The 20,650-nt window shown below is 55.5% G+C and overlaps 8 protein-coding genes across 8 annotated transcripts; 2 read left to right on the top strand and 6 right to left on the bottom strand.

The window, feature by feature from the left end:
- Positions 1–1,175: 1,175 nt before the first annotated feature.
- On the top strand, positions 1,176–4,461 carry VTJ04DRAFT_8624 (uncharacterized protein; the record flags this gene model as incomplete). The annotated part of the gene is made up of 2 exons (XM_069367081.1): positions 1,176–4,213; positions 4,281–4,461. The coding sequence occupies 2 exons, from the start codon at positions 1,176–1,178 to the stop codon at positions 4,459–4,461; spliced, it is 3,219 nt and encodes a 1,072-aa protein (XP_069215445.1).
- Positions 4,462–5,918: 1,457 nt separating this feature from the next.
- Positions 5,919–7,262, bottom strand: VTJ04DRAFT_8623 (uncharacterized protein; the record flags this gene model as incomplete). Its single annotated transcript, XM_069367080.1, has 1 exon — positions 5,919–7,262. One exon carries the CDS (start codon positions 7,260–7,262, stop codon positions 5,919–5,921), a length of 1,344 nt encoding a protein of 447 aa, XP_069215444.1.
- Positions 7,263–7,835: 573 nt separating this feature from the next.
- Positions 7,836–9,646, bottom strand: VTJ04DRAFT_8622 (uncharacterized protein; the record flags this gene model as incomplete). The annotated part of the gene is made up of 6 exons (XM_069367079.1): positions 7,836–8,072; positions 8,151–8,288; positions 8,349–8,640; positions 8,721–9,013; positions 9,063–9,213; positions 9,396–9,646. The coding sequence occupies 6 exons, from the start codon at positions 9,644–9,646 to the stop codon at positions 7,836–7,838; spliced, it is 1,362 nt and encodes a 453-aa protein (XP_069215443.1).
- Positions 9,647–10,616: 970 nt separating this feature from the next.
- Positions 10,617–12,335, top strand: VTJ04DRAFT_8621 (uncharacterized protein; the record flags this gene model as incomplete). The annotated part of the gene is made up of 5 exons (XM_069367078.1): positions 10,617–10,807; positions 10,915–11,174; positions 11,228–11,470; positions 11,529–11,744; positions 11,836–12,335. 5 exons carry the CDS (start codon positions 10,617–10,619, stop codon positions 12,333–12,335), a joined length of 1,410 nt encoding a protein of 469 aa, XP_069215442.1.
- Positions 12,336–12,645: 310 nt separating this feature from the next.
- Positions 12,646–13,274, bottom strand: VTJ04DRAFT_8620 (uncharacterized protein; the record flags this gene model as incomplete). Its single annotated transcript, XM_069367077.1, has 2 exons — positions 12,646–12,938; positions 13,121–13,274. The coding sequence occupies 2 exons, from the start codon at positions 13,272–13,274 to the stop codon at positions 12,646–12,648; spliced, it is 447 nt and encodes a 148-aa protein (XP_069215441.1).
- Positions 13,275–14,010: 736 nt separating this feature from the next.
- On the bottom strand, positions 14,011–14,424 carry VTJ04DRAFT_8619 (uncharacterized protein; the record flags this gene model as incomplete). Its single annotated transcript, XM_069367075.1, has 2 exons — positions 14,011–14,102; positions 14,211–14,424. 2 exons carry the CDS (start codon positions 14,422–14,424, stop codon positions 14,011–14,013), a joined length of 306 nt encoding a protein of 101 aa, XP_069215440.1.
- A 1,298-nt stretch (positions 14,425–15,722) lies between these two features.
- Positions 15,723–16,194, bottom strand: VTJ04DRAFT_8618 (uncharacterized protein; the record flags this gene model as incomplete). Its single annotated transcript, XM_069367074.1, has 2 exons — positions 15,723–15,889; positions 16,080–16,194. The coding sequence occupies 2 exons, from the start codon at positions 16,192–16,194 to the stop codon at positions 15,723–15,725; spliced, it is 282 nt and encodes a 93-aa protein (XP_069215439.1).
- Positions 16,195–17,348: 1,154 nt separating this feature from the next.
- Positions 17,349–19,580, bottom strand: VTJ04DRAFT_8617 (uncharacterized protein; the record flags this gene model as incomplete). Its single annotated transcript, XM_069367073.1, has 1 exon — positions 17,349–19,580. One exon carries the CDS (start codon positions 19,578–19,580, stop codon positions 17,349–17,351), a length of 2,232 nt encoding a protein of 743 aa, XP_069215438.1.
- Positions 19,581–20,650: the final 1,070 nt, after the last annotated feature.

The following is a 20,650-nucleotide window of genomic DNA, read 5'->3' as shown; positions in this document are numbered from 1 at the left end:
CGAGTCTTGAACTTTTTTGGCCGGGGGTGGCCTGGGGATCGGCCGACTTGGAGTCCAAGTCTGTGTGGCTGATACGTTGGTTTTTCGATGTCTCGATGGAAGTGCGGCGACGGTCCTGGACTTTGTTTTGTTTGGTCTTGTCGTGTCCGGATCAAAGAAGAGTCTCGGTCGCTGGTGTTGGGATGGAAAATGGAAGAGGCCTGTGTTGATGTTGGGTTGCAAAAAGGCCCCAAACGCCGTGGCCAGAAGCGACAAGCTTCAGGGGGTTCCAAGTCTTGGTTTTAGCGTGGACGTTAGGGGCGCGTGTCGCTGTTGTCGGGTCCTTGTCGCTTGTGACAAAACAGGAGACAGGGGTAACTTCAGGGCTGCGGCTTGCCGAGCCGAGAAGCCTCCACCGCGAGCCTCCAGTTGCTCACCTCAAGGTCAGCAGCGGTCGGCCCGCCTGCAGGTGGGGCGGGTACCGGGGAGCCCAGGCCTGGATCGGGCCCCGTTCCGCGTGTGTTCTGGTGGACAGGGGAATCGCGTGGCAGCGTAATACTCCGTAATCCAGTACGTTCCAATACGACAATGCTACGGAATGCTGGGTGAGGAGGCCTGACAGAAGAGAAACCAAAAAGCAAGACTTGAGCCAACCTTTGATGGATGAACAGCAAGTCCCCTCAGGTTGAGACCAAACGTGGAAGCTTGCAGGGCCCATGCTTCAGAAACAAAACATGTGTTTTCCCTCGCAAGACGATCCCCAACGGAGAATTTAGCCACAAAATGCGACATTCGGATGGAGATTGAAACGCTCTGACGGCCCAGTCTGGTACGGATAGTTTCACTGTACGGCACGTGACAGCCCCAACCTCCAGGTCGGTGGGGTGGATCCATTCCTTCACTCCCGCAGCGACTCACCGCCCAAACAAAGCGGGTCTTGCGCAGCGGCAGAAAGATGAGATTTCCATTCCGAACCCAACTTTTTTCTCGGCAACATCGACGAACACAACACCAGAACAAGGCCATCTTTCGGCCGCCATCACCGATTTCAAAAATAGGCTTTCTAGCCTCAGAAAAGCTGACCCAAGCACAGCAATCCACTGCTCAGGCGCTTTTCTTTTCCCTCCCGATCCGTTTCCCAGCCACCACTCACCGACGAATGACCGATCGCAACCACTTCTCATAATACCACCATCATGGACGATCTCTTCGCCGTTTTCGAGGAGCAACCTCGCGCCCCTAAGCGCAAGGCTGACTCTGATGTTGAAATGAGTGATGGCGTGGTTCCCCAGCAGCCAAAGATCCAGAATGATGATCAAGACGAGCTTGTCAAAGACGTCAATGTCAAAGATGAACAACCAGCGAACGGCGACTCGGAGGCTCCCGCCGACAAGCGCCGGAAAGTCGATGCCGAGGCTGCCCCCATTATGACCGATACTTTCGAGACCGCCGAGTCACGAGAGGTCGCCGCAGCCCAAGGCTTTGCGCCAGCCACAGACGAAGGACCTCTTGTGCTCTCTCACAACGTCCAACATCAAGTCGCCCTCCCTCCTGACCTCGATTACGAGTACATCCCCTTGTCAGAGCACAAACCCCCCGCCGAACCGGCCCGAACCTATCCCTTCAAGCTCGACCCCTTTCAGGCGCTTTCCGTGGCTTCTATTGAGCGTGATGAGAGCGTGTTGGTGTCCGCGCACACGAGCGCCGGCAAGACGGTCGTCGCCGAGTACGCCATCGCCCAGTGCCTCAAGCGCAACCAGCGTGTCATCTACACAAGCCCCATCAAGGCTCTCAGTAACCAAAAGTACCGAGACTTCCATGCCGAGTTTGGCGATGTCGGTTTGATGACGGGTGATGTCACCATCAACCCGACCGCCAGCTGCCTCGTCATGACCACCGAGATTCTGCGCTCTATGCTCTACCGCGGTTCCGAGATCATGCGCGAGGTGGCCTGGGTCATCTTCGACGAGATTCACTACATGCGTGACAAGACCCGTGGCGTCGTTTGGGAGGAGACCATCATTCTGCTCCCGGACAAGGTGCGCTATGTCTTCCTGTCCGCCACCATCCCCAATGCCTTCCAGTTCGCCGAGTGGATTGCAAAGATCCATCGCCAGGCTTGCCACGTCGTCTACACCGATTTCCGTCCGACCCCCCTGCAAAACTATTTCTTCCCATCGGGCAGCAAGGGTATCTACCTCATCGTGGACGAGAAGGGCAACTTCAAAGAGCACAACTTCAACCAGGCCATGGCCTCCATCGAGGCCAGCAAGGGCGCCGACCCAGCCGACTGGTCCGCCAAGCAGAAGGGCCGCGGAAAGAACAAAAAGACTGACACCGGCGCCAACCCCGAGGAAAAGTCCGATATTGAGCGCCTTATCCGAATGATCGTCAAGAAGAACTTCCACCCCGTCATCGTCTTCAACTTTGCGAAGCGCGAGTGCGAGCAAATGGCCATCAAGACGTCATCTATGAGATTCAACGCCCCTGATGAAGAGGCCATGGTGAACCAGGTGTTTGAGAACGCGGTCATGCAGCTGTCGGATGAGGACAAAAACCTGCCCCAGATCAGCAACCTCTTGCCGTTGTTGCGCAGGGGTATCGGCGTCCACCACTCGGGCCTGCTGCCCATCCTCAAAGAGACCATCGAGATTCTCTTCCAGGAAGGCTTGATCAAAGTCCTCTTTGCCACCGAAACCTTCTCCATTGGTCTCAACATGCCCGCCCGTACCGTTGTCTTCACCCAGGTGACAAAGTGGGATGGCGTGCAGCGTCGTCCGTTGACTTCGTCCGAGTACATCCAAATGGCAGGCCGCGCGGGCCGTCGCGGTCTCGACGAGCGGGGTATTGTCATCATGATGGTTGATGATAAGCTCGAGCCCGACGTCGCCCGCAGTGTCGTTGTTGGCCAGCAGGACCGTCTCAATTCGGCCTTCTGCCTCGGCTACAACATGATTCTCAATCTACTGCGCATTGAGGCTGTCTCGCCCGAGTACATGCTCGAGCGCTGCTTCCTGCAGTTCCAGACCTCGTCCAAGCTGCCCGAGTTGGAGCGGGAACTCAGGGCTCTGCAGCACGAGCGCGATTCCTTGATAATTCCTGACGAGAGCACGATCAAGGAGTACAAAGACATCCATGACAACCTTATGACCTACCAGAAAGACCACCGTCGCGTCATTCAGCACCCGAACCACTGCCTCAAGTTCATGAAGCCTGGTCGTGTCGTCCAAATCGAGACTCCGACTGGCACCTACTACGGGTATGGTGTCGTCCTCGACTTCCGGCAACGCAAGGAACCCAAGAAAGGAGAGCCAGACTACCCGCCCCAAGAGTGCTACTTCATCGATGTGCTGCTCCGGATTGCTTCCGACTCCCCGTACACGGGCCCCGGTCCCAAGAGCAACGACCAAGCCGTACCTGATGGCCTGGTGCCTCCGCCCCCGGGTGACGAAGGCCGCTGGGAGGTGGTTCCTTGTCTCCTCAGCTGCGTCAAGTGCATCACTCAGGCTCTTATGAAGGTACCGCAGAAGGTCGCGACCGCTCAGGATCGGCAATATGTTGCCAACCTGCTTTCGGAGGTCCTCCAACGCTTCCCTGACGGGCTCCCGAACGTCGATCCTATCGAGGGCATGAAGATCAAGGACGAGTCCTTCAAGAAGCTGACGCGCAAAATCGAAGTGCTTGAGTCGCGTCTCCATTCCAACCCGCTGCACAACTCGCCCTTGCTGCACGAGCTGTGGGCGCAGTATGATGCCAAGGTCGCGATTGGAGAACGCATCAAGGCGATCAAGCGCGAGATGTCCAAGCTGCAGAGCATCTCCCAGCTGGACGAGCTCAAGTCGCGCAAGCGGGTGTTGCGCAGGCTGGGGTTCATCAACGAGGCCGAGGTGGTGCAGATGAAGGCGCGCGTGGCGTGCGAGATCTCGTCGACCGAGGGCCACGAGCTGCTCCTGGCGGAGCTGCTGTTCAACCGCTTCTTCAACGACCTGACGCCCGAGGTCTGCGCCGCCATGCTGAGCGTGTTCATCTTTGACGAGAAGCTCGAGGCTCCGGACCTTAAGGAGGACCTGGCCAAGCCGTTCCGCGTGATCCAGCAGCACGCCCGCGTCATCGCCAAGGTCAGCGCCGAGAGCAAGCTGGATGTGAACGAGGATGAGTACGTGCAGAGCTTGAAGTGGCAGTTGGTGGATACGGTGTTGGCGTGGGCGAACGGACGGCCGTTTTCGGAGGTTTGGTATGTTTTTACTCCCCCTACGAACTCAACGGTTGTGGAACATATGCTAACAGTTGTTGATTCCTAGCAAAATGACTAATGCTTACGAAGGCTCCCTGATTCGGCTGTTCCGTCGCCTCGAGGAGCTCTTGCGCCAGATGGCCGAGGCCGCCAAGGTCATGGGCAGCGAGGAGCTCCGCGAAAAGTTCGAGGTGAGCTTGACCAAGATCCGCAGAGATATTGTCTCCTTCAACAGCTTGTACTTGTGAGCAAACAAGGGTTGTGGCGTGGAGTGGTCTTGCCCGCCGCCCTGATCACAGTGCTCGCGTACTTTGTGTGGCCTTGTGTCTTGCTTTTCCTTGTTTTCGGTTGGGTCAGCATTATTCGCCCTCCGGATTCTTTCGCATACGGCGTTGGGTGTGGATGGTACGTATGGGAAAAGATATGTGTGGCTTTTGTTTTCGAGTCCCTGGAGTTTGCTGCCAGTCGACTCCATCCATGTTGGACTTATACCTCGGTAGAGAAGCGGAGGGGGAGGGATTCTGTGTGGAAAGTCGCATGTAGGTAGCACCCTCTAGCCTAGCGTTCTTTGTGTTAGAGTCTTTAGGTAGATGATGGCGGCTGCCTTTCGCTGTTGTGGCATGCATACACGCATGGCCGCATCAACAGCGCAAGGACAAGCCTAGCTGCCAGCCAGGTGGGAGAGACGAGGGACTTGAGTTCCCTTCTTCTCTCACCTACCTGGTCCACCCAGCTCAGGCTCGAGGGGGCTTCATCGCCCTGCCCTTCCCTGCCCTGCCTTTGATGGCTTGGGTTCAGGGGCTGTTTCGATTCTCTCACACCGCCAGGCCGGTGACGGCCTGAACTGGGTGGATTTGGATGATTACGTTACGGCGGGAGGACCGGCATGCCCACGTGCATCGTGAGGTGCTCGGTGTGTTTATTTTTCTTCCCATCCTTCCGCTGGCTGTATTCACCTTTCCACCTTCAGCCTGAAGCCCAGTCCCCCTGCCTGGTTGAGAATGCGGAAACACGTGCCCCCTGAATGGAAGAGGCAGCGGAGCGAGTCGGAATTGAAACGGCCGCTGGAGAAGAAAGCGCGCCATCACCCACTTTTTTTCTTGTTTGTTTCTCCTTTCCTTCTTCGTTGACGTCGAATATTTTGTGTGTCCTGGTTCGGCAAGATCCGAGCGAGAGGCAGGAGCCCATCTGATGTCTCGAGAGCACCATCTACTAGTACGTAGTAAGTACCTCATGCAGTTGTTTGGTGAGTGAGGGGACGGTGTCTCAGTGCACCTGATCTGTCTCTTTCTCTCTGGCAGACATCCACGCTCTGGCAGCTTACTGGATGTTTTCGACCAAGTAATAGGTATATGACAAATGACAACAGAGTCTAATCCTCTGCAGTTGTGGAAGCCCAAAACTGTCTATGTTGCGCCAAAGTCAGCCCCTTGGGTATACTCCCGTATGTACATGCCAACAAAAGAACCAACCGCCTAACCCATCTCGAAACCTAAACATGCCCCAGCACTCCTCCAGATCATGAATCCCGAGGACCAGATAAAGAGTATAAATCCCAACCCATCCAGCCCAGCCCATCCCAACTCCTTGCCCAAGCCAAGACATCAAGAGATCCCATCCATCCTTTACCGAACAATAAAACATTGAACCAAACCATCCATCATCAGCCGTGCCCTACCTACCCTACCTACCCTACCTAACCCTACTACCCCTCTCCCGTCAACCCCCTCACCACCCCGACACTCAAACTCAACAAGACCCCAATCGCCACAAACACCTGCGTATTCCGTGACCACACCCCTTCCTCCTTGCCCAGCCACCCGATCACGCCCAACGGGAACACAAACCCGATCAGCATGCCCTGAATCAACGGCCCCGCCACAGCGCTGAGCCCAAACGCGTCATCCGCCGCGGCCGCCACCGCCGCGCGCTCGTGGTCGTCTTCGTCCTGATCGATGGGTCCGCTCGGGTTGGGGAGGGGGAGCCACCCCCCTCCTCCCGGACCCGTTCCCGGTCCTCCTATTCTCCTAGGCTGGGAGGATGATATGCTACCACCACCACCACCACCACCACCACCAGCGGAGGAGGAGAGGGAGGAATCGCCATCCAACCAGGCATCTTCCATGGCGCGGAGGGTATCCGGGGAGGGCATGGTGTCCGGGGTGAAGCGGGCGGTGTGGATGGCGCGGAAGTGGGCGCGGAGGGTGGCGATTTCGGAGGGGGTGAAGCCGGCTTGGGAGAGGCGGTCGAAGCCTTGCGGGCGGCGGGGTTGGGATTGTTGGGGTTGTCCGGCGGTGGTGGTGGTTGGTCCGTTGGGTGCTGAAGAGGGAGAGGGATTGAGGAGGTGGTTAGTATTCACCGTCGCCAGGTTTGGAACGGAGGATGGTCGGAGGGGGGTTGTCCCTGCCGTCGAGGGGGTGGAGGCAGAAGGAGGGGGTGCCGCGGCCGCGACGGCCTCGGCGTCGAGCTCGGCTTGCGAGAGGGCGTCGCCGATGCTGCAGTTGATGAAGACGCGTTGGGCGCGCATGGGGCTGCCGATGGGAGATTTGCCTTTCGGATCGGGGGATTGGTTTGGCGGAGGCGGCGGCGGGGCTCGTAGCACGGCGGACAGGACAGAGCCGTCGGGGAGGATGCGGCCGTTTTGGATAAATCGCAAACGGGCGACGGCGGCCTGGGCGGCGGGGGAGGGAGGAGCATGGTCGGGGCGCTTGCCGGCGGAGACATCGGCTTCGGCGTCGGCGGCGAGGCGGCCGCGGATGAGATGTTTGAGAGCGACGACGGTGGTTTGGTGTGGGGAGGGGATGTCGAGGTGGAGGTCGGGAAGGGCGGTGCTGAAGCGGATGGTGATGTGGAGGGGTGGCGGCGCGGAGGGGAGTAGGAAGGCTGATGATGGCCGACTTGTAGGTAGGGATTGGGGAGGTCGGGGATCTTGCGGTTGGGGGGAGAGAGTCGAATTTAGTGGGTTCGAGGACAACGAGGATGCTGACGGTTGGGAGGCCGAGGAGGGCCCGTCATGACGGGTGGAACCGGCCCTGCTGATTCCACTCATTATGACGGTGGCATGTCTGGTTTACAGCGACCCTGAATCTTGTGGTTTGGCGAGTTGGATAGGCCAGCCCAAAATGGGGGCTGCTGAGAGTTGAGGATTCGAGATATTGGTGTTTGGTGTTGATGATGCATGGCACGATTCGCGATGCGGCTGGAAACCCAGCCCAGGGTTACGTCAGGGTTGACAGTGGATGCCCGAGACGCCAAGATCAACAGGGTGCAAGGGTTCTGGCTTGGCATGCAAGTTGAGAGGCATCCACATGCACCAAAGCAAACATCACCATCACCACGACATCATTGTGATCCGAGTCTGGCCAGCCGAACACCATGCTCTTGATGCTACAAAAGGTCCTACCAACATATTACCGCTTGGAGTGTTACTACGGTCAATCAATACACCAAACACCTACCTCAGGACACCACCTGAATCCAACCTCAGCCCTGTACTCTGCCCCTACTGCCCACCGTTTTCCGGTTCCATCATCATGAGCAGAACAGAAAACCAACAGCAAAAGAACGGAAAGACAACCGAGGTGAACAAGATAAGGACAAAAGTCGAGGGTGAGGGCGAAACTCACTTCCCCTCCTTATCCTTGTCCTTCCCGGGCATGACCTTGCTCAGCATCCCAGACACAGCCTTTCCAATACGCTGCTCGCTCTTGCGCTGAGCTTTCATGGACTTCTCCTGCGCCACGACGCGCTCAAGCACCCGGTTGATAATCTCACCCCAGGCCTCTTCCACATTTTCGCCCTTAAGCGTGGAGCATTCGACGTAGTGGTCGGCCGCAATGGCTTTGGCAAGGCTCTCGGCCTGTGTGACAGGTGTGAATTAGCTAGAATGCTTGAGGGAAAGAGAGAACGAAGTTCCTGGAGAGATTCTTGAGTATACCATCCTGCGTGTCACCACCTCCTTCTGAGGAAGAAACGCCAGTGGAAGCTTCAGATTCGCCTTAGGATCTGTGTCGGATTTCATGCCCAGAAGGTACACAGGCTGGTCGTGCAGGGACATGTTGAGCTTGGGTCTCCACTGTGCTGTATGTTAGCGGTGGCTCGCTGTTGTTGCTCATCAATTGGCAATGCAACATACAATCACCGATGGGCCTTTCACATTGACCTTGTCTTCCAAGCTCATGCAGATCACGGCCGCATGAAAGAAGTTGGATGACAACTCGCAGATGCCGTTACCGCGGACCTGCGTCCCGGGAATGTCCCAGATTTCGATATTGACGGGAGTCTTGTCGTAGCAAGTCCAAAGGATCGTCTTGGAGTAGGATGTTTTGGTTTCTTTGAGATACTGTTTCTTTGTATCAGCCTTGTTCTCAATATCTACAAAGGAGGGGAGCCTTCTTACCGGATTGTATTCCTTGGTCACCAACCAGCTTCATCCCGCAATGTTAGCATCGCCGCAATGGCGACCACAGCAGGCACAGCAGCAGCAAATCAATTAGTAGAAACTTACTTGAGGAATGTCGACTTTCCAGCACCAGGATCACCAACCAGACAGATCTTCAGGGTACGCACAGACCCAGCCGACATGGTACCCGAGCAGCGGGAGAAGACGGAGAACGGACTGAAGGTTCTGGCGAGGGGCGTGCTAGGAAACGCAGTAGTGGTGCTCGTGGTGACGACGGAGGAGCCTGCAGACTGTCGGTGAAGATTCAGGTGGGAGATGGTGCGCTGGAGAGCAGCGCCGACACGGCTTCGCTTGGTTGGACGCTGGGAAATGGCGTCTTCGCCATTCTTGTTCTTGCCCTGTTAGCGGAAGTAGATACCTTAAGCTTGGGGTCCGGTCGACGCTTACGGCTTCCCTCTTTCTCATATCTGGAGTCGGGATCGGGTTGTTCTGGCCTGTGGGAGCTTGGCAGGCGCTCCTGGCTTTCTCGTCCTGTGGGGGGTTCGACGCTGCGCGAGTCATCTTACGCTCTCGCAGAAAGTTCTGAACGCCCTGCAGCCTGTGAATCCACGTTAGTGAAGGCATGTCGATGACCAAGCCATTGGGTGAGGCATGTGTGAGAAAGAAAAATGGTCAACGAGAACCCCAACCCCAGCAGAAAGGTGAGTCAGACAACCTTCCTTTGAGCCTTGGTCGACCGGGAAACACAATATTGACAAAACTCTCAGAGAGAATACTCACCATCCTCCAAACCTAGCGCTGGGCTTGAACACCACATCCCCTTCACCCGTCTTGACATATTCGCCGTACAGCGGTTGCGCCGTCATCGTCATTGCCTCACGAGCAGCAGCGGCCGCATCTTCGAGTCGGATGTTTCGAACAACGACGTAACCCATCTGGGGATACATCCTCTCGTGCCACTCGCTAACCGTTTGCGGGGGAAGATCCTGCATCCGCGACGCAACTGGGATGGACGGGGAGTACGGCAACATTGGCTCCGCTCGCGGTTGGAACCAGGGTGAGTTGCTGGGAGTGATTCGGGACGACATGGTGAATGGCGGGGTTCATAATTCGGTGAGAGGATAAAATTACAAGATGGACAACACTGCCCAGGGTCGCCGGCGAGGCAGATCCGACGGTGAAGTGGGAGGCTGTCGATGTGCTTTTCGCTGGAGAGTGAGTGAAAAACAAGGGGTGGGGGAAGACGGTGGTCGAAAACACAGGTTGGTGTACGCTTTTTAGGCCTAATCGTGCACCTCAACTTGACGTCGGTGAACGTGAAATCAGACGGAACTTAAGCCTTGTAGGGTTTTGTAACTGAAGAGGGGTGACTAGTGAAGTGAGTGACGTGAGCGCCTCGACTTCAGACGGTCAAGACGGCAGCCAAACAAAATTGAGACAACCCTAGGTAGAATGCACATCCCGTCGTCATCTACTCGCCTATGATTCCAAGCCCATTTATTTGCTTCAGCGTCAAGAAAAGCCTATCCGTCATCGACGTCTACTTCATCGTCGTCTGCGCGGTGGTGGATGGATATTCATCTGTCGAGTATCCTGCCCCCGATTGATGCATGTAAGTGTGCTTCAGGTTGATCTCTTTTGGGAAAGTGGGGTGTTCTGCGTGCCCCACTCTGGACTTCCATCCCGCCCCCGCCGAGCCGAATTGCGCAATTGAGTGGAATTTCACTGTTTGCATTCCGCCGTTGCCGTTGACTGAGACATGGCCACTCTCAGCAACCTGGAACCTAAATCCGATAACGGCGTCAAAGGGGCCAACATTCCGTCGTCACTGTTTCTGGTGGAATCTCGACCTCCCGGCTCTGGCCGTTTCAAAGCGAAGCCGGGACTCGGCCGTCGGAGTAAGCTCAATTGATTTGTACCGTCGAGTGGTGTTGATGTTGTTTTATTCTTATTTTTCTTTCTTCTCCCAAGTAGAGTGCAACCAGAATTGACGGGTTCCTCATGAGTGCTCCACTCGCCGTGCGCTCTCTTCTCCGCGCTGCTCTCCCCCGGCGACAACATTTGCCTCTCACTGCCACTATTACTCCCGCCGTCACTTACTCCGCGAGACGCCTGCTCCACGTATCACGGCCCGTCATGACTGAGAAGCTGAAGCCTGCCGCCCGCGTGCGCGGCCAGCGGCAAGATGTGTGGTGAGAATTTCCTGCTTGAGATCTATCTGAGGCCATTGAGTCTCAACTAGTTAGCGTCCTATGTAGAGGAGTCTCATGACTAAACAAGCGCCTCCTAATGTCCACAGGTCCGTTGTCAATGAGGCGGCCGCCGCCTCACCAATCCAGCCCATTGTCAACATGGGCCAGGGCTTCTTCGGCTACAACCCGCCAGACTTTGTCCTCAACGCAGCCAAGCAGGCCCTCGACCGCGTCGACTGCAACCAATATGCCCCAACCAGGGGCAGGCCGCGTCTCAAGAAGGCCCTGTCGGACGCTTACTCGCCCTTCTGGGGACGGACTTTGAACCCGGACACTGAGATCACCATCACCACCGGTGCCAATGAAGGTTTGTTCTTGCTTTATCATTTTCCATGACCCCTGACTGACATATCTCCCCAGGCATGCTGAGCGCCTTCATGGCCTTCATTGAGCCCGGCGACGAGGTTATCGTCTTTGAGCCCTTCTTTGACCAGTACATCAGCAACATCGAGATGCCCGGCGGCAAGGTGGTCTATGTGCCGATGCATCCGCCCAAAGAGGGCGCCGTCAAGACCCTCTCGGCCGCCGAGTGGACCATTGATTTTGACGAGCTCGAGCGCGCCATCACCCCGCGCACTAAGATGCTGGTTATCAACACGCCGCGTATGTCTTCCCCATCTAAGTCTCTCATTCTGTACGTCTGAGCTAACACGCAGAGCAGATAACCCCGTCGGCAAGGTCTTCTCCCGCGAGGAGCTGCAGCGCATCGCCGATATCTGCCTCAAGAACCAGATTATCATCCTGTCCGATGAGGTCTACGACCGCCTGTTCTATGTGCCTTTCACGCGCATTGCCACCCTCTCTCCCGAGGTTGAGCAAATTACCCTGACTGTTGGGTCGGCGGGGAAGAACTTTTATGCCACAGGCTGGCGTGTTGGTGAGCATCTCTTCTCTTCGCTACTGAACACACTCTGCCATGTTTGTGTGCTTGCATGTTTCACGCTGCGGGTAACTGACACCTCTTCTAGGCTGGCTCATCGGCCCGCCGCACCTGATCCAATACGTTGCCGCGGCGCACACGCGCATCTGCTACTCCTCCGTCTCCCCGCTCCAAGAAGCCTGCGCCATCGGCTTCGAACAGGCCGGGCCGCAGGGCTTCTGGGAACAGTCCATCAAGGACATGCGGCACAAAATGGACCTGTTCAACGCCATCTGGCACGAGCTGGGCATCCCCTACTCGGAGCCCGAGGGCGGGTATTTCGTCATGGTCAACCTGAACAAGGTGCAGATCCCCGAGGGGTACGAGTTCCCGCCGCACGTGGCGAACAGGCCAAGGGACTTCAGGATGGCGTGGTTCCTGATCAACGAGCTCGGCGTGGCGGCGATTCCACCGAGTGAGTTCTACACGGACGCCAACGCGCATATTGTGGAGGATTATTTGAGGTTTGCCGTGTGCAAGCCGGATGAGGTGCTTGAGGAGGCGAAGGAGAGGTTGAGGGGGTTGAGGAAGTACCTCAAGTCTGAGTAGAGGAGGAGGATGCTTGGTTTGGAGGTGGTTTGGATGGATTTGGAGGGGCGAGAGAAGTTTAGAGATGTTGGTTTGGTATTTTCCAAGCTCTTTTGCAATGCACACCGATAGATAAAAGATAGAGCAGTGCTTCGATTCACGCTTACATCTCGCAGGGCTCAATGAATTGCAACCTACTGGCTTCCATGCCCTCCTCCCCAGATACCTGCCGCACAGACCACCCATTCATATCATAATTACCCCCTTAGCTACCACACTGCAAACCTTGCCTACCCTACCTAGTCGAACCACTGGTGCTGTCGGTTCCAGTTCAATGCCGCGGTGGTGGTTCTATGGTATCAGAAGGTCTGGTGGAGGGATCTCCTGGAGTGTTTGTCTCGTTGCCACCGCTGTCCGTCTCGGAGGGAAGCGGCTGATCGTTCTTCGGGCCGTCGGGGTCCTCCTCGCGGTCCCGATCATAACCCCCATGGTTGGGAATGGGATTGTTATTGTTGTCGTTATTAGGCGTTTCGGTGTCAACCGGTGGCGGGGTCGGATCTGGCTGGTTCGTGGTGGGTTGGTTGAGGCTCGCCTCTTCCTTTTTCTTGAGGTACGCTTCGATAACTGGTTGTGTGAGAGTTTGTCAGCGTTTGGTCGACCATCACATCACGACTCGTGAAGCATATAGAAATAAGCAAGAGTCATATGAGGAAGAGAAGTTGTGTCTCAACCAGACAAACATTTTATCTGTCACCCCTCCTGACAACAAGGAACCAGACACTATTAGGGAAAGGCATGTGACATACGCTCCTTGAGTTTGGACACAGCAGCCTGGCTACCCGCCTTGGCCTTTACCAAGAGCTTAGCCCCCTCCTCGCGAAACTCCTTGGCAATGGGGTCCTTGGAGTTGAGGATGAGGGCCTCAAATTGGGCGATGATCTCTGAGTCGCTTCCGGACATTGCGTGGAGTTGTTCTTTTGTCTACTTCGTGGTGTGTCTTAAGAAAGGTGTTGAGAAGCGGCTAGTAGGATAGGATACGGAACCCACCATTAAACTGGAGGCAGAGCTTGATGTATATCCTACGGACGGCTCCGAGTACCTACCTGGATCGAGTATCTGAGGGGGTTCAGCTTGCTATGTGAAATGTATCTAACCTCGTTTCGTATAGAGCAAGCAGGACGTGCAGATGTGATGATGTTGGTTCAGCTGACAGCGTTCCGATGGCTTGCAGAGAAACTCGTGGTGTAGCAAAGACCTGCAGCTAGATGAAAGGTTTTCCATTCTGAGGCTTCGAATGTAGAAGAAGGATAACTCAACCATCAAGGAACCCCAATGTCCACACACGCTATGAGCAAAATAGGTAGGTTATTGTGGCCGGCTGAAAGATGGTCATGGGGATAGGGGGACAGAAAGTTCGCAACAATCAAGATGTGGTTTTACGTCATAAGGCCGGATGAATTTCAGGGCCTGTTTGTCTCCATCATCACTTCTTTCAACACTTTTTCACAAACCAGCCATAGTACCAGGTAATGAATATCATCAGCGTCTTTCCTGTTTTGCTAATTCTTTCTCGTTGTCTCCCTACAAAGCCATATGCCCTTCCTCATTACTTCCTCTCTCCTATAGGTGTGTTGTCGGGCTTTTGCGCCTCATCACTCGCTTGGGTCGCGGTGATGTTGCTGGTGTCGCTCAACTCTCACATTCTTTGAAGAATTTCTTTGAGGATACGTCCAAATTGCTGCGACATGTGGCTCGAAAGCTCAATAACGTTCTCGTGTTTAGCCATGACTGTCGTTATGGTGGATTTGATCAGCACTCGACTCGAAAATGAGACCGGAAATAAAGACATTCGGGGGAGAGGGGAGGGCGAGGGCAAAAGGGAGACACCAGACTCACGCTCTTGAGACTCCATCTGCTTGAATTCCAAGAGTGCGACGAGGTCTTGAGCCTTCTCTTCATTGCCCTGCTTCCTGGCCTCCTCAGCGGCCTCAAGTAATTGTTCCAATTCTTTCATCTTCTCGTCAAACAAGCGCCTGATCTCACTCGGAGCAATGAGGGGTTTGGCCTGAATAGTAGTAATGCCGCTCGCTTTGGGGTCGGGATTTGACATTTCTGGAGCTCTGTTGTCGTCCGGGTAATACGGTGCTGTGCGCTGCTGACGAAGGTACTTTCTGGACAGGGAGTGAACGGAAACTGTGGGAAGCAAAACTGGAAAATGGTTGGGATTATAAGCCTCTGACGGACGCAAGAAGACGTAGGTAGTTAGTGTAGCTGTCTCCAACAATCCTTATAACCCTTTTTCAACCGCAGGCAGACGAAGTGGGGATGCATTCAGCTGTGACGATATGTTCGCTCAATTGCCAAATTTAGGTAACTTGCAGACGCCACAGCTTGAGCGGCGGAGAAACCCGTGGTGGCTACACTACAGGCATTGATCAGGTAGTACTGTCTTCTGCGCTCTGGATCCCTGTTCTGTGGTTCGGAAGACGAATTGATGCTTAACAGCTCATCAACTCTCTCATAACTTCCTCCCCTCCACGGATGGGTCTGGTGTGCCCAGGGCGATCACGGCATTGCTGTCATCCTCCAACTAATCTGACCGACCTCCAACAAAGTTGAGCGAGGCTTCTCGATTTCTCCCCCGTTCCGCCCAACTATCCTGCTCAAGTTCGATTTTTAACACTCATTGTCGTATGTGAACTGTGGTCCAAGTATTTTGGTTCAAAGTTCCACAACAACAACAACAGCTGCGATGAAAGAGAATCGCGACAAGATTGTGGCAGTCTTGAATTCACTGAAGGGTGAAGGCAGCCGTATATTAGAGGAACTCGAAGAAAAGCGGGTATATAACGCTCATCTTGTTCGAAGAGGCTGGGAGCCCTGTTTTGGTCGTGCTGCTCGATGGCGTGTTTGGCGGCCTGATACAACCGCTCAGACGTCTCCTCTAACGAATAACGAACAGCTCGTGAACTTGGGGATCCCCCGGTTATAGGTAGTTCAGTCATTGTCAAACTCCGGATTTGGATTGTCTGGTACCTCGTCTCGACACTCCTCCAAGGGCAGACACAAGCACTTCTGGCTGCCGCTGTGACATTCAGCCGCCTACGTGCTAGTGGCAGACGCAGCTCGAGCAACTTGCTGTCAGACCAACAGGAGATCATACACTTTCAGCAACTCTGCCTCGTTGTGTCGTTTGATGGGGTTGGTTACTGAATTGCAAACAACCTAATGCCTCTTCTCCTGCAGCCCCGTCTTCTCAAGCCAATCCTTTCGACACTTTATTGTTCACAACCCCTCAGTTAACCACCTCAGCTAGTCAACCAACCAACCACTTCCACCACCAGCTGAGGTAGATGTCTCACTTCCCTTCACTCATCTACCCACCCATTCACTCGTTCACTCATAACTTCACTCGGCAGGAACCTCAACCGACTTCTCCTCCCCATCCGCCTTGCCAGCCGTCACCTTCTTGCCCGTCTTGGCGATGGTCTTGAGCACCGTCTCGTACGAGAGCGTGTCGGCGGCGACGACCGTGGCGGTCTGCTTCTCGAGGGAGACATCGTAGCTCTTGACGCCTGTTTGGTCATGTCAGTACCTATCTGTGAGTTGCTCTGCTATGCTTGATTGGGTTGTGCATGGCCCAAGCACTCAGCTCCAGAGAGGCTTATCAAGAGAAAGAAGAAGCCTCGGGAACCCCGGTGTCGCGCATTCTAAGGGTGATAGGTATGAGACGGTACATAGGGGCAATGGAAGTTGTCGACATACCCTCCAGCTTCTTCAGCACGCGCTCCACAGCGCCCGAGCAGCCGCCGCAGGACATGGTCACGTTGAACTCGTAGGTGTGCTCGGCGGGAGCAGCGGCAGCAGCAGCGTCGGCCATTTTGTTTGGCGGTGCTCTTGGCTTGGTTTAACTTGGTGTTGTTGGAAATTGGGGGATTTGTTGATGTTAAACAGGGGCCGCCGATCTACGGTGGTTGATTGAGCTGACTAAAACGTGTCCCCGACAAGATCGGCGCGGTGTGGTGGGGTAGCTCTTCGGAGAAAGAGGAAACAGGTCAAAAAGGAGGCGGTGGGCAAAGTGTCTGGAAGACAGTTATGAGGAAAGTTTATGGAGGGAGGTTTGGTTTATAAGCACGGAATCAGGCACAAAGTGCTCAGTAGTAGTAGTAGTAATCAACCCGGCGTTACAGACTTGTGTCCGTTGGTGAGATGGTGGTTCAAGTGCAAAAGATGAGATGGGGAAACTGGAACGGAGCTTTGCCCCGCGACGCGAAATGGAGGGGCCGAGGATGGACAATGGAGGGGCAGTGAACAGGGGGGGGAGTCTGATGAGGGGAGGGGCCAACCTGGGTGACAAATGCACCGTTGCACAGTGGGTTTGCAACGGTCGGACAGGTTGCAGTTGGCATGGAGATTGCAGATTCCGTTCACAGGACAAACCGTTGTGTCACTGGCAGCCAAGAAGAGAGGCATTTGCGCCATTCGAGGGAAGAGCAAAAGAGCCATTTCTGCCGTCGGATTGACCACACCGAAAGTCGATATTGCACCATGTCACCCATGACGCAATACAAAGCAGTCCAAAGGGTGCTTCAAGTCAAACAAAGCTCCGATCCAGTCGCCAACCTGAAACCTGCTCACGTCTGACCTCCAGCCTCCGGTTCTCAAGTCGCCATTCCTTATTAATCACACTCCAGATATTCCTAGGTACCCAAAGAGGGGAGTTTCTTGTTTGTATTATGGAATCTTCAGTCTTGTGGACCCCGTCCTTTTTTATTTCTCCTGTGCCCTCAATCATGATGATATTCCATGGATAGGTATCAAGAGAAAAAAAAAAGGCACTCTGGAACCCAAGGTGAGAGACTCAAAGCTCGGTAGTCGCTCACTGGAAACCGAGTACCTATGTATGTATGCATGCAGGCTCAGAGCAGAAAAGAAAGTCCAGATCGGGCAACATCCTTCTACACCTGGGCTCACTCATTGTACAAACTCCTCTCGCTCACCACCCTTCACCTCATCCAGCGTACACCCCAACTCCTACCTCCGCTCCTCCCCCGTCCCCTGCTCTCTCCCCTCCTCATCACCGCCATCCTCATCCCAATCTCCCCAAGCCCCTGGCATTCTCCTGAGCACCTGCTCATCCCTCGAATCCGCATCAGGATTCGCTCCGGCGGCGTTGTCCGCCAGAAACCTATCAAAATCAAAATCCCGAATCGCATTCGGGTCAAGATCCTCGCCATCCAGCAACCTCCCCTCTGCCCGCAGCTGCTCCAAGATCGCCTCCTGCTCCTGCGCCCACTCCATGGCTTCATCGTCGCCCAAATCCATCATCTCATCACCCTGCTGCTGTTGCTGTCCGCGCCTCCTCGCCGCGCCGGGCCCGGCCCAGAGCCGCGCGATGCGCTGCCGCAACCACTCCGCCATCGGTACTCCGCCAACAGCACCACCCCCACCACCGGCGGCGCTGGCGCCGCTGCTGCTAGGGACGCTGCTGTTCGAATTGATCTTCCACGGAATCTTCTGCATCTCGTTGGAAAAAACATTCTCCTCCTCCTTCGGCGGGAGGGGATCAAAGTCGAAGTTCGGCTCGTGCGTGTGCAGCATGAGCCGCGGCACCTTGGCCATGAGTTCCGGGGTATTGTCGAGATAAATAAACCTCGCCACGGCGAGGGAGACCTGCGGGCATTTTGGCAAAGCGGATTCGTAATCGCGCGGGGGTTTCGCGACTTCGGCCGCCTCGCGGAGGAAGGCGATGTGGTTAGGCGTGTTCCAGAGGTCTTTGGCCATGTGGATGTACAGGTCCGTGTAGAGGGCCTCTTCGGGGTCGCGCGGGACGATGCCCCATACCGAGCGCGGCGTGTCGAGGTTGAGGGCGCGGAAGAGGGAGCTGAAGAGCCAGGGAAGGGTTTCCATGCCCTGGATGAGGGTGGATTTTGCGGTGGCGGGGTCGTTGAGTTGGAGGTAGGCGAGGGGGAGGGTTTGCTTGGTGTAGAGAGCGCCGTTGAGGTTGGAGGTGACGAGGTCGGATTTGCAGAAGTCGATGAACCACTTGGGCTCGCGGCAGCGGATGGCGAGGACGTGGATCCAGTGGATCATGGCGTAGGGGTCGTCGTGGTTGATGCTGAGGAAGAGCTTGGCCCATTCGAGTGCCGTGCGATGGGTGCCCTTGAGGACGAGCTTTTGGATTAGGTTGAAGCCGGCCAGGTAGAACTGGCGGTTCTCGGGCCGGGCGAAACTCAGACGCGCCTGGCCCTTCTCGAGCTTCTTGCGGAACTCGTTGAGGCTGACCCGGCCAAAGGTGAACAGAGCGCGTTCGATCAGGTCGGCTGCCAGCGCCGAGTTCTGGTCCTGTCGCGCCACTTTACTCACCTGGATGAGTGAGGACACGTGGTACGGGAAGCGATAGAGGAAGTGGACGATCTGCATGGGGTCGTACATCATGACCAGGCCGAAGAAGTCGGCTTCCAGTTCGGCGTAGTTCTGGTCGTGGGCAAAGGCGAACTCGACCTCGTCCTGCTGCTGCCCCTGAGTAACGCGCACCATTTTGAGTCCTAAAGCCGTGCCTCGGGGCCATGTCTTCTTGCCCTCGATGAACGGGTTGGTGCGAAGTATGGTGTCAAACATTGTCTTGCTCGCCGGCGGCCCCTGTCCCAGGTTCGCGGCGCGGGCGCTGAGGTAGGTTTCGAGGTCGACCTGCTCGGGCAGGCGACGCCTCTGTCGGGTTTGTTCGGTGCGCTCCTCCGTCTCGGCGACGTCCATGGCTTTCCCAAAAACCCTGCGCATCTCGTTCATGGCCTTGAGATGTTGCAGGTTGATGCGCAACAGGTTATTGAGGTTCGGTGTCTCGCTGCTAGCGGAGGAGGATGTCGCAGACTTTCCTTGCGTTTGGCTCTGCAACCGCAACTCCTCCAGGGCCTGGTCAATCTCGTCCAGCGACTTGCGCTCTTCTGCTGTCGGCTCGGGTGCTGGTGTTGTGGACTGCTTCGCCTTCTTCTTTTTCTTCTTGGGTTTCTTCTTGCTCTTTTTGGCGGCGGTTTGAACTTCGGGCGCTGGTTCATCATCGACGTCGCTCTTTTGCTGCTGTTCGTCCTCATCCTCGTCGTCGTTGTCGCCCGTGTCCCCGAGAGCTGCGAAGCCAGAGAACATGGTGCCCCGCGGTCTTGCAACGATGGGTTCATCCTCGGATTCCTCACTCGCGTTCCCGGCGTCTTTTTGGAGACCCAACAGCTCCTGCTGCTGGCGCAGCTTGCGTAGTTGCCTGCTCGCCATGGCGATGTTTGTTTTGTTGTTGGATGTTGTCGAAGCAGCAACCTGGAAGATGTCTGCTCAGGAACTGGAAACTGGCGAAGGTGGGATGGTGGGATGGTGGGATAGTGGGTCCAAGGTTCGAGTAGTTGTGGAGGGGCAGTAACGGAGTAGGAAGGCTGAATTTAGTCTGTCTTGACTGTGGCTGGGGCTTGGAAGACTTGGCGTCAGGCTGGGAGGATGTAGATCATGTAAAGTCTATGGATAGGAATATTTATCAACGCCGGCGCATTGATATAACGTCTGCGTTGGCAATTTTGTGACTTCAACTACGGAGTGTTCCGGTGTATGACACTTTCGGCGATGACAGTGGTTTTTTGTCTGAGGCGAAAAGTGGGGGCGGAGGTCCATTCATGTTACACGGGGCGTAACAACCTACCTGAGGTACCAGAGGTAATCACCGCGGCCTCCCTTCTCAACACCAAGAACCGAGATCGAGATCCTTTGTGCCATTCAGAGGGCAGCCCAACATTCTGAATGATTTTAATAAGAATCTGAGCCTGATAACACATCTCTCTTCCTTTAAGTCCGTCTTCTCCGAGGGCATTATGTCGTCCCACAGTTGTAACATACCGTACCATACACCCTTCGCCGCCATTCCTCTCTCAGCTCGCCGGCCAGCATCTCCGGCCCCAACCATTCTTCAGCCTTGCCGTTTCACTCTACACCGTAACTTGTCGATCGACGGGAAATCTGACTTTTACCCGATGTGCTGATTACCGTTGCCAGGGCCGGGGCTGATAAGCTTGTTCAAACAGTGGACTTGTTGGGTTCCGCGTCTCATACCCTTCAGACTGCCCCAAGGTCTGGAAGCGATGGGCTGATATGCACTGCAGCGCTTGTCCATGTGGTTGTGAACCACTCCTGGGCGTCGACGAGGCGGGGTCGTAGGGTCCTCTGCATTTGGTTGCAGAGGGACTTGCATCAATGCCTCACGGTCATGATCCTGCTGATGGCATGGGGATCGATGGCACCTGTCCCCCTTTCCTATGTGGCTAGGTTGGGTTTCTCTGGAACCACGTCCAGGCCGCTCC

Source organism: Mycothermus thermophilus (genome assembly GCF_041956435.1).
Source record: "Mycothermus thermophilus strain CBS 625.91 unplaced genomic scaffold VTJ04scaffold_6, whole genome shotgun sequence".
Taxonomy (NCBI): Eukaryota; Fungi; Ascomycota; class Sordariomycetes; order Sordariales; family Chaetomiaceae; genus Mycothermus; species Mycothermus thermophilus.
Note: the sequence above shows the minus strand (reverse complement) of the source record. Positions and strands in the feature narration are given on the sequence as shown.